The sequence below is a fragment of the Lucilia sericata genome, unplaced genomic scaffold, assembly GCF_015586225.1.
Source record: "Lucilia sericata isolate MDLA Ls3-8-SP2 unplaced genomic scaffold, ASM1558622v1 Contig000058F_arrow, whole genome shotgun sequence".
Lineage (NCBI taxonomy): Eukaryota > Metazoa > Arthropoda > Insecta > Diptera > Calliphoridae > Lucilia > Lucilia sericata.
Genome location: NW_023994094.1, coordinates 90681 through 103116, shown reverse-complemented (window position 1 = coordinate 103116; position 12436 = coordinate 90681). Strand labels below are relative to the sequence as shown.

Sequence of the window (12436 nt, the reverse complement as noted above, 5' to 3'; positions counted from 1 at the left end):
GTTCATAGATTTGTAAGTAAACTAGTCCATAGACTAGAAAATAACTAGACAAAAGACTAGTTCATTGTCTAGTAAGCCACATGCTAGGCAAAGAATAGAGGACTTCACTCTGGCATTATAAGAGTTTTGCAGATAATGGGTGCAAAAAGAGCGTGGCGATATCTAATAAAGATTGGATTCCGTCTTTAGTTTATTTTCTTGTATGTTTAACTGTTCAGAATGATATGACTGTGTTCTTCTACAAATTTGAAGCCAAATTACAAAAAGTGGGCGTAAGAAGGGCGTGCTGTCTAATCAAGATAGGCTACCGCTTATAGTTTAGAGAACAGATTTTGTATTTGTTGTCTTTTGAGAAAAGTTCTTAATTTAGATGTGGGAAAATAAAACTCAATTAAATTTTTGTATATATTTTTGTAATTAGGCTTTATTTTTTATTATTTTTTTTATTTAAATTTTTATATATAATTTTTTTTTCAATTTGCATTTTTCTTGGATTTTCTTTTAAAGGTTTAAACCTGTTTTGTTCATTTTTTTGTTTTTAATAATTTCTATAAATAATTTAATAATATTAAGTACAAATATTTCAATTTGTTTTATTTACGTTTTTTTATTTTTTAATATTTTTTTTATTTTTATTATATAAACTGGGTGCTTAAATTCTTTTTTTTATTTTATACTTTATTTTCGGTTTTTTAACAAAATCATCTTCAGCTAACTATTATTAATAATTTTGTGTTTTATTTATTTTTGTATGGTTAATATACACTAATTATTAAGTATTAAATTAAAACTTAAAGTTGCCTTTTTACAATTGTTTTTTTTTTAAGAAATGTAAACAAATAATAAATTATTAACATTTTGTCATTTTTTAATATTAAACTTAAAAATTTAGAAAAAAAAAATATCAAGTAGTTTTAGTTCTGTTGCCTTATTTTTAAATTAAATTAAGTCCCTTTAAACTTAAAATAAAAAATATTAAGTTAAAGCTTATAAAATACATGATTAAGTTAAGTAATATAATTAAATTTTTAATAATAATAATAATTCAATTTGTGTGTTATGAGAGTCAGTAAATAACAATATTTTTACTTAATTAGTTATATACTATATTAATTTATTAAATTAATTAATAATAAATAACTCTAAATATTTTAAGTTTTGCTTATTATTAATATTTATATAAGTTTTTATTTTTTTTTTGTGTTTTTTTTTTATTAAATTAATATTTACAAAACCTATTTAATTTTTAGTGAAACAAGCCAAATGAAGCCTTTTTGTGCTTTAAGGATTTTTTAGTCCTTTTTTTCTTCTTCTTTATTTTTTTCATTTTATCCGTTAAGGAGTGTGTGTGTAAGTGTGTTTTTTATATATATTTTAAGTGTTAAGTTTTGAAACTAAATTTAATCACTGGGTTTTTTTGTTTTAACTTTCTTTTTATATATTTTCTTTCTGTTAAGTTTAATTTTAGTATGGAACTTTGGAGTGTACTTTTTTTTAAGCCTTTCTTTTAAGGTTTTAGTACTTTTTTTCATATATTAATTATTATTATAAAAAAAAAACAAACAAAATTATATAAATTAGATTCAATTTTGACTAGAACAAGAAAAATACACACTATTTTTTTTAAGATCAATTGCTGTTTTTGAATATTTTCCTTTTTTAACTTTCTCTTTAATTGGTTTGGAAATTTTGATAAAAAAAAAACAAAATAGTTAAACAAATACTAAAGGAAAATTGTTTATAAGTTGAAACAACGCAGTTGAGCAGCTAAAGGTTTAAGCAGAAACTTGCATCTGCTTTCTGGTTAGAGTGACAGTAAGAAACATCACATATTTCCTTTTTTCCGATTTAAACCCCATTTAATGATTTACAGACCATTTAAGGTTTTTCACATAACTTTTGTTTCTATGAAAAATTCAGGTGTAAGCCGATTTTATTTGGATTCTCTATTGGAGCATTAATTAAGAAATTGAAAATTTGTCATTGTAACTGTTTCAGAAACAGTGGGTGTAAAGAGATCAGACACCGTCTATGGTTCCTTTTGTTAAATATCGACTCAGAATAGTTTGAATGTGTTGTTTACAAGTTTGACATAATAATTTTACAAAAAGTGGTCAGCTAATAAGAAGTCCAACTGACCCACCTATTTATACTAAGTATTAAACCATCTATGGCGTTTGAAATGTCGAATCCTACCTATTGCGCAGGTATACGATCCGTTAAATCGAGTAGAAGAAAAGGATCGCATATAGTAACAAGTCGTACATCAGACGGAGTAGGATATAGGCAGAGAAAATGTACGACATGAGAGAGATTCGTTAAATCGAACAAAAGAAAAGGAACGCCCATAGTGACAAATCTGATAGAGGACAGAACAGGTAGAGAATAAATCCCATAAACTCATTTTCGGGAAAGATCCGTTAAATCCTGCAGAGGAAAACCCATATCCGATATCGGACAGAGTTGGACACAGGCAAAGAAAATCGATTCGTTCAGGGAAACTGTGCCGAAGAAAAGAAACGCACATAGTGGAAAATTTGATATCGGACAGAGCAGCATATAGGCAGGGTAAATGTATGACTGTCTTTATTTCGGGAGAAATCCGTCATCAGTCACGCAGTAATGAAAAGACCACATCTGATATCCAATAGATATGGAATTTCGAATCAATCTTATCTTATCTTATTCGGGAGAGATGCCTTAAATCCTGCTGAAAAGGAATGCCTATCATTGTAAGTCTGAGTAGAATGCGGGGAGCGCAAATTTAAAATCTTCTACTCTTCGAGCCAGGATTGCGAATGCAGTAAAGCATCGTGCCAAAACTATTAACGGACTAAGCATTACACGATCTTATGAATATCAAAATAGTCTTAGAATATCGATTCGGGAGACTTCCGTTAAACCCCATAGTTGCAAATCCCATATCGGATAGAACAGGTCATAAACAGAGAAAATGTACGACGTCTAATTTTAGGATCTTCTACAGAAGTCAAAATAGGGGAAATTTAGCCTCTTTGCATGCGAATCGCTTAAACATTGCCCTGTTAACGCAATTGTCAGTATCCGTAGCCGCGTTCGTGAAAGTCCTACCAAATGAGACGACATGAATATGTCGTTGAAAAGCCAAATCAACCACGCCTTCGTGATAGCTGAGGATAACCATCTGGTCTGGGCAGACCTATATAGTTATTGATGTATAATTATTTTACAGCGCGTAAGCGACTAATGTGTCAATATCCTTTTCGATCTGCAATAACATTGCCGATTGTATCTACAGCTCACTTCAAAGTCTGTTTTCCCTTTCTATAAATTTAAATCATAACTGATCCGATTGAAAAGGGCTTTTTGTTCGTGAGCTGGGCCCTTAAAAAAAGTTGTTCTACAATTTATATGTCGTGATATTGTATAAAAAGAAGAATTTTCCTTTTGGAACTTAGTTATTATAACAAGCTGCAGCATTACAGCAACACGAATTGAATTCCTTATAACCGCAAACATTATTTTCCTTTAGTATTTTTACTAACACGAAACCAATTTAAATTTTAAATCACTCTTTCGAACCAAACAATACAACTCCTATAACTTTTTAATGCCTTAACTCTCAAAGCTTTAGGATATTCCTTAAAGATTGTGATAGTGTGAATTTTAGTCTATGATAGTACGAGTATCTATGTATATATGTATATCATGTGATGATCAGTACAATTCTAATGCTAAATACAATTAAATGTTGGTGTGTCTGGTTAGAGTATTTATGGTAATCATCTATTGTTTTTACATAAGTGTAAGTATGTGTCCCTGCCGTCGTTTAAAGTTTTTATTTTTGAGAGTTTTAAGAAAGAGAGAGAGAGAGTTGCTGTTGATTTTAGTACTGGAAACTAGTGTGATTGTGGTTGTTACTATAATTCGCAATTATTTTCGTGTGGCAAGTTAATGTCACCGAAGAATAACTACTAATCCATATTATGGCTTGGAGGACTGTTAGGACCGCCCATCATAAAAGAGGTGGGACTGTGTACGGATATACTGTCTAAATCTAAGGTGCCATCACCCTTTTCTAACATGCCGGAACCATCCTGTTTCATCATCATGCGACGCCATTTAGCACGAGCATTTTGGAACCAGACCTAGAAAATGAATGAATAAAAATACATTATATATAGTTCTCAGATTTCTGGAGATTATAAGTAACTAACCTGCAATACTCTCTTTGGTAAACCTGTCTTTTGTGATAATTGTTTAAGATCTTTTGCATCGGGATTGTGATTTATGGCAAAATACGATTTCATGGTACGCAACTGATGATGTTTAAATGAGGTGCGCATGCGTTTTGTACGCGACGATGCGCTCATATGAGAACCTCGACCAAAATCAAGATATTCAGTATTTAAATCTGTAGAGAGAAAGTAAAAGAATTGTTTAATATGCGTTTTATGTTTAGGGTAGAGAACAGTACTTGCATTTCATACCTATGTTGGCAGTGAGGGCTTCAATTTCTTTGGGTTTCCTTTTGCGTGGTCGCCCTTTTTGCCGTGGTGGTTGTGGAAGACCGGTCATAACATGAGAGGCAGATGCAAATATACTATTAGGAACAATACGTGTTGGATCCGAATGTGGACTCGATGAATCATTCGGAGGTGAACCAAATTGACTTGAGTACGGATATGAACTAGCGCCACCAACACCAGGCACCACTGCCGAGCCCAAACTGGTCGATGCTGTATCACCTTCACGAGCCATAGTATAATGAGTTCTTTATATAAACAGAAAGAAAGAAATGGAAAGGAAAGAAATAAATTTTAAATTGCTGGATTTTAAGGAGATATAAACTTACCTGCAGTAAATGAGAGCATCTATTATGCCATATTGATCACCTTTTGTTAATGGTGTCTGACAAACGACACAGCAAAAACAGGTCACATGAAATACTAAACTTCGCGCTCTCATCACCAGTTCGGTGGCTCCTATTGAGGCTAAACAACGGGAACATCGACGAGTACCAAAAACACTAAAAAGAAAGAAAATAACACATTTTTTTTATAAAAATCACTGCATATGTATTCAAATTGTTTATAAATCCTTTAAAGCTACCGACCAGATTAACAGTTTTGCTTTTTTTAATTCTTTTTACTTTTACTGTTCTTTACAAAGATCTTCCGGTGCATAATTTCTTTAAGCTGCAAATTTTTCATTCATTCAACTCAATCTCTGCTTATCAATTAAATGTAATGATTTGAAATAAATCAATCCAATCCAATTCACTACAATCCACGACTACTCTACTCCCTGCTAACCGATAACAATAACAGTTAACTCCAGGTATTTATAACTGAATAACTGCCTACACATAATAACAACACAAATGATCATCAAACTGATCATAATTATGATCAAAATTACCATTCAATGTATATTTAAAGGTAATTATTGTTATTTTTGTTTTTCCATACAATGGTGTTGGGATTTTTTTACATGAATATAATGATAATGATGTTCGTATATATGTCTGTTTTAAAATTCGTGTTTTTCTGGGATTGTGTAACATTAGTCTTTCAATTTTTATTTTCCAGCGTCATCTTTTTTTTTTTTTTGAAATGATGTGCTTGTAGGAAGAAGGAAATTATAAGTTTGGCATGCAATTTCTGATTTGAAATACATAATCAGGGCGGTAATTTGTCCCTTTTCTTAAGTTGCTACTGGATGTTAGGTTTTGGTGTTATTATGTTTAGATTTGTATTATTTTCGTGTTTTTTCCTTTTTCTTATAAAGATAGTCGTTAACAATATAATATATAATTTGTTGAGAAAGAAAGGGAAATGATCAAGTAGTTTTGTTGATTTTAAAAGTTTTTTAAGTTTGATTTGAAGCAGTTAATAAAATCAAGGTCAATAGAGTTTATTGTAGGAATTTTTGGTATCTTTAAAATTCCCACAATGTTTATAGCAGGTTAGTAACTTGAAAATCTTGTTATTTTTACAAATTTGGGAAAGACTTCCAAATAACGTTTTTAGCAAGGGATTAATAGTTTATAGCGAGTTCTGCTGGTCAGTAGAAAGTGTGGAGTGTGAACATATTCTCAATCTCTTAGAACATATGTGTTCATATTCAAGCGATACTTTTCTATATCAATAGCTTTAAACAAACCACTAGATCTTGTACTGGATCAGAAGCTTCATAATAGGCTTTGAAGCTTTGAAAGGTTACCAGTTTTAGCTGAATTTAAGAGATTAAAATTATCAAATCAGCTGCCTAATTTGAAAATAAAGAGGAGGATATTCTTGACAGTAATATAAAGTTGCCAAGCTTTTCATAGAGAAACGATCTTCTTTGAAGGATCAGTACCTATAAGTACAATACAACGACAATACGATCTTCGCTCAGGAATAGGTCGATTGTCAATCGTTTAAAGATTGTCTACTCAGCAATACATAGATTAAACCCGAAGTTTTCTTGAGCGTAATAGTCTTAAATTTCTTCACAACAGACAACAGACAGACGAAGCAACGGTAACTCCAAGTACATTACCACTACAATAAGGTCTTTGCTCTAGAAGAGCTTAAATCTCAAACGGTCTATTCAGCAATACATGGATCAACCCAAAGTTTTTCCCCATCGAAAAACTTTCTACACGTCAGTTACAGATTCAATTCTGATGCTTCAAGTTGTGAAAGAATTGCGAAGCCAATTTCCCATATTGACACCAAGTACATTACCACAACAATAGGATATTCGCTCTGGAACAGCTGAAATCTCAAACGTTAAAGATTTTGAACTTAGAAATATATGGAACACAGCAATACATGGATTAACCCGAAGTTTTTACCCAGCGGAAACTTTCTACCCGTCAGTCACGGATTCAATTCTGATGTTTCAAGTTGTGAAAGAATTACGAAGCCAATTTCACTCTTTGTACCTTACCACGACATTAGAATCTTCGTTCTGGAATAGCTCGATTCTCGATCGGTTAAAGATTATCAACTTAGCAAAACATGGATCATTATGTTATTGCTGGGGAAAAACTTTCAACAACTACGAGAGAGTTACAACAAGAGCAATAACATAATGTTCAGCTATAGTGAAATTGATGAGAAGAAGATCACTACAAACTTTCTACATAGTTTTAAAAATCTAAACTATATCACACCTTAAGTGAAGCCAGAGTTCCTGATTCTTTAATATAGATGAAAAAAGAAACCGATAACATAACTGTCAAACTCTTGTGGAATAATTTGGAACACCATAGGGCGCTAGGTATGTTTCCTATTAATATCGGAGTTATATTTCAAGCTTTCACCTTCAAAAACGGAAAACTCTATAACTGCTAATACCTTCTATAGATGATTCCAAATTCGATTCATTTCAAATTTAGTATTTTCCAAGTTTTTCGTGGGTTAGTTCTTAAACTTGGCCACCTTCACAGAAAACACTTGATGTGTTTGCTTGTTTGTTCCTCTTGTACTTCACCACGAATACAACACGAAAGATTTTTAGTTAAGATAACAGAATGATAAATATCCAATATTATATGGTCAGGTTTTTTTTATATAAAAAATATATTACAAATAAAAACAAACTTACTGCCATATAATTTTCGCAGTTTTATAGAGGCAGCTGAAGTAGTGCATAAATACGTGCACCAACGAGTTGAGTAGTTGTGTAGAACCAAAAATCATAATGTTGCCTGAGAATGCGAATACGAGTATGAATTCATATGCTCTAGAGATCGGAGGAAAAATACAAAAAAAAAAAACAAGAACACTTTAAGATGTGAATGCCTACACTTTGACGATGACGATGTCGACAATTTATGTCACCTCCCAATGTGTGCATGTAGTATAGTATACATGGACACAATGTTGCATACGAAAAGTTAAACGTGTACATATGTAGGATGAAATGTGTGTTAACCAGATGTGGTTGAGTCGGTAGAAGACGACAGAGTGAATGTAAACAGCAGCATCAGCAGTCATTCCGGCAGGCAGACAGGCAGTCAAGGCAGCCTGCTAACATCAGCAAGTGCACAATATTTTAAAACGAGTCACATCTAAACATCTATCATATGCAACGATTATGATGACGATGAGGACGACGTTGAAGATGACGCTGTAGTTGATGATAATTCGTTACACTTCAGTTTTTCATATTGTTGCTGATGCTGCTATTGCTGCTGTTGATAAAACCAAAATAATAAAACCAACAACTGATTGTGAGTGGTAGCAGCAATAGTACATGTGTTTTTGTAGGCAATATATGTACATATGTATGTTGCTGTGTAACTATATCGTACTTGTATGCAATTGCGAGGACAATTGCCATATTTGTATTTGCCATGGTAAAGGCAGTTGTTTAAAGGTATTTATTTTAAAGGAATTTAAGGAAAAGTAACCCCAAAGAAGAATGTCTCAAGAAGTTAGGCTCTTAAGAAGTCATGTACGAGGTGATACGAGTACTATTGATAGCTGTTTCATAAAGAAAAAAGTACTTTTTCAACGTTCATAATAAAAGAGCCATCTATGAGAAACTTACTTCTTCGAGAAGTAAACTAGTCAGAGATCTTTTAAAAGTCACTGTTCGCATAATAAGATAGCTGTTCTACCATGGAATGGATGTAATTGGTAGCAATCGTTCTGAAATGTATCAATAAGAGAAAGTCTTGCTCTTGTGCAGAATAAATGAGCCAGGGAAAGGAAATCTTCTTCTCTGAGGATTAAACTAGTCAGATATTCCTTCAAAGTCACTGTTCTTAGATCAAAGTTGCTGTTCAACGATGAAATGGATAAAATTGGACAGCTATAATTTAGGAAAAATTTAAAAAGAGTGGGGCTTCGTCCTGTGCGGGATAAAAGAGAGAAGATTCTTCCTGTACGGAGTAAAAGAGTCAACGAAAAGAAACCTCTTCTTTGAGGAGTAAACCCATCAGATAACCTTTAAAATTCGCCGTTTTTCAATCAAAATAGTTTTTTAACGATGGAACGATTACTATGAATTACATTCATAGTAATCGTTACGAAGAGTTTCAAAAAGAGAAGCGTCCTTTGAGGAATAAAAGAGACAGTGATCGTTTTAAAATCACTGTTCTTAGATTAAAATCGGTGTTTAACGACAGAACGGATGCAATTGGTAGCAAACGTTCCGATGATTTTAACAAGAGAGGGGTTTTCTTGTAGAGTAAAGGAGAGAGGAGGAGTAAAACGATAGAGTGAGTGCTATTGGTATCAATTGCTCCGATAAGTTTCAAAAAGAGTTCAGAGTAAAAGAGTCAGAGAAAATATACTTTCTCCTTTGAGGAATAAAAGAAATCCGTGATCATGTTCTCAGAAAAAGCTTTATTAGAAAGCTTTAATAGATTTGGAAAATCTTAAAGAATTGATTCTTTTACATAACATATTTGTGGTTTACGGTAAGTTGTAATCTGGTATGGTTGTTGTTGGTTAGAGAGTCTCCTTTTATGTTGCTGAAAATTATAGTTCTTCTTACTCGTGTCATGTGTACTCTTATTACACAACAGCATCCCATACACTCAATGTACGCATGCATCATGCATGACTGCATATTTGGGAACAGAAATATTGTTAAACATACAAAATTTCAAAAAAAAAGAAACAAAAACCTCTTGGGCTCCACCTCTTTTGGTAATGGTGATATATGTATGTACATAAAGTAAAGTACGAGTAAATGTACATGATAATATGCACATGGATTTATTATGGTTTCTGTGTGTTTTTTCTTCTTTTTTTTTTGGAATTGATGAAACGACCGAAAATGCTATGGTTTTGATGACTTGAAATGTAACTACCAACATGTTGTATAATGGTTGAACTGAGGTAAACCATTCACTTTTAAACTTCAGAAGCTTAAAACAGAAAAAAAAAGAAAACATGAAAAACAAGAGAAACACTTGCAGCATATGACAAACATTTCATATTGTTCATATGTTTGTTGGTTTGTTTGTGAATAGACTGCCTGAAGTGAACATCAGCATGAGACATCAGCATAAGGAATTCAATTCCAGCAACCATTATCGGCATCAACAGTATCACTGTAATCAAAAGCAGCATCATCGGCTAAAACATTATCATCATCGTTCTCATCATTTGGATGCAGCAGCCTTAAAAGTAAACATTATATGTATGTTGCCAGACTAACAAAAAAAATGCAGTGTTGTTACTATGTATACATTTGTATGTACGTCTGTCATATTGTAAACCAGTGGCCTTGTGTGGGAATTCTGTGGTTTTTGTAACTGTTATGGACTGGCTGAGTGGCTACCCTAAACCCGCCGCATCACCACATCACGACCAAAATACACACACACACACCCATCTTCCTTCATTTACTCACTCTCACATATCAGATTTCGAGTGCTTGAAAACATAGTCATATATTAAGAGATGTCACTTTGACATTTCGCCTGCTCTTTTGCATGGCAATAACCATAATTCATTTTTTCCCACTTTTTTTTTGCTTTCTCGGTTTTATATTTTTTTGTTTGTTTCTTTGGTGTTGGTTTTTATGGGGATGTTTGAAAATAAACATGATCAGTAAACAAATACAACAACCATACTATACCGATGCAATAACAAAAATAACATGAAAAAGGTGAGAAACAACAACAACAAAATAATATTAATATGTAAGTATCGGTTTTTTGTGTTTAAGAGAAAGGGGAAAAATTCTTCTGGTAGTTAGGAAAATCATTACACTTTTAGAAAAATTAAGTTTTGTTTAAGAACAAATTTAAAATTCAAGATCGATCATAAGTGAAGTTTTTAGAGAGTGATCACAGTGATTTAAGGAGAGTTAAGCAAAGTTGAAAATATTTATCTGAAGTTTTATGATCTTGGTGATGGAAAATTTCAATGAATATTCTATTCTCTCGACTGTGTGATAGACATTGTTCACGATCGTTTTAATTTAGTTGGTGATCACCTTCATTCATTGAATCTTAATTATTATCCAGATGTCAGAATTCTGCAGAATTATCTGAAGTTAACATACCACTAACCAACGATCCACATTGATCAGTTTATGATCTATATACTATCCACATACCACTAACTAACGATCCACATAGATCAGTTTATGAAACAAAGGATACTGCTTAAGATTCTTGTATCTAATAGAGAAATTGAGATACTAATCAAACGATCTACATAAAGAGATAAGTTTATCAAGAATGAACACTCTACAATGATTTCCGAGAATTGATTAAAGAGAAAGAATTGAGACGAGTTATCCAAAATAGAAAGTATTATTTGGAAACGCACAATTGGTAGCTATCAGAGGGTTAAAAGAGTCAGGGATTCTTTAAAATTTACTATCTATAATAAGATTTAATGATCGGTGATGTGATTAACGATCGACGCTATAGTTAGCGATCAAAAGATAACACAAGAAACTTCAAAATAAAGGCCTTCCAAATCGACCATTCGAAACATGATCAAAAGATCATATGGAGATGTATCGTAGATATTAAATGTGATCGATAGTATAAGTAGCGATCAGAAGATAATGCAAGACTTCAAAATAAAACCTATTTAAATCGATCATTCGAGATACGATCAAAAGATAACATAAGAACTTCAAATTAAGGCTTTCCAAATCGACCATTCGAGACATGATCAAAAGATCATATGGAGATGTATCGTAGATATTGAATGTGATCGATAGTATAAGTAGCGATCAGAAGATAATGCAAGACTTCAAAATAAAACCTATTTAAATCGATCATTCGAGATACGATCAAAAGATAACACAAGAACTTCAAATTAAGGCTTTCCAAATCGACCATTCGAGACATGATCAAAAGATCATATGGAGATGTATCGTAGATATTAAATGTGATCGATAGTATAAGTAGCGATCAAAAGATAATACAAGACTTCAAAATAAAACCTATCTAAATCGACCATTCGAGATACGATTAAAAGATAACGCAAGAATTCCAAATTAAGGCTTTCCAAATCGACCATTCGAGACATGAGCTTTTGCTCATATCATATGAAAATGGATCGTCTATATCTAATGCGATCGACATTATAGGTAGCGCTTAGAAGTTAATACAAGAACTTCAAAATAAAACCTATCTAAATCGACCATTCAAGATACGATCAAAAGATCATTATGAAATGGATCGTTCGGATCTATTGTTAATGATCAGACGTCTGCATACGTGATCGAAAAGACGATATCGAAATTTAACAATAATTTACTTTATTGTCAAAATTACTCTTTGCAGAAGATTCGTGATCAAAAGATCTTATGGAAATAGTTTGTTAATATTTTGATAGATCAGAAGCCGAATTGTAGCATAAGTGATCGAATAAGTTTTAGTGTCAAACACTCATTTCAACGATCACATGTACGGTTACTTGACATTAGATCTTTCAGTATACGATTGATAACGGCCATTTGCAAAACATTAAGAAATGTTTTC

At 32.3% G+C, this 12436-nt stretch overlaps 1 protein-coding gene across 6 annotated transcripts in view; it reads right to left on the bottom strand.

Moving 5' to 3' along the window:
- Positions 1-3115: 3115 nt before the first annotated feature.
- Positions 3116-12436, bottom strand: part of LOC119616118 (protein apterous) — a 50971-nt gene continuing 41650 nt past the window's right edge. For 3 of the 6 annotated variants that reach the window (XM_037972325.1, XM_037972328.1, XM_037972326.1), the window contains exons 6-9: positions 4835-5008; positions 4461-4753; positions 4197-4393; positions 3116-4127 (exon numbers count right to left, since the gene is read on the bottom strand). In XM_037972325.1, coding sequence (XP_037828253.1) covers positions 3954-4127; positions 4197-4393; positions 4461-4753; positions 4835-5008 — 838 coding nt within the window. In that variant the 3' untranslated portion in view covers positions 3116-3953. The remainder of the gene's footprint in view (positions 4128-4196; positions 4394-4460; positions 4754-4834; positions 5009-12436) is intronic. The other 3 variants (XM_037972327.1, XM_037972329.1, XM_037972330.1) reach the window with 1 other exon arrangement.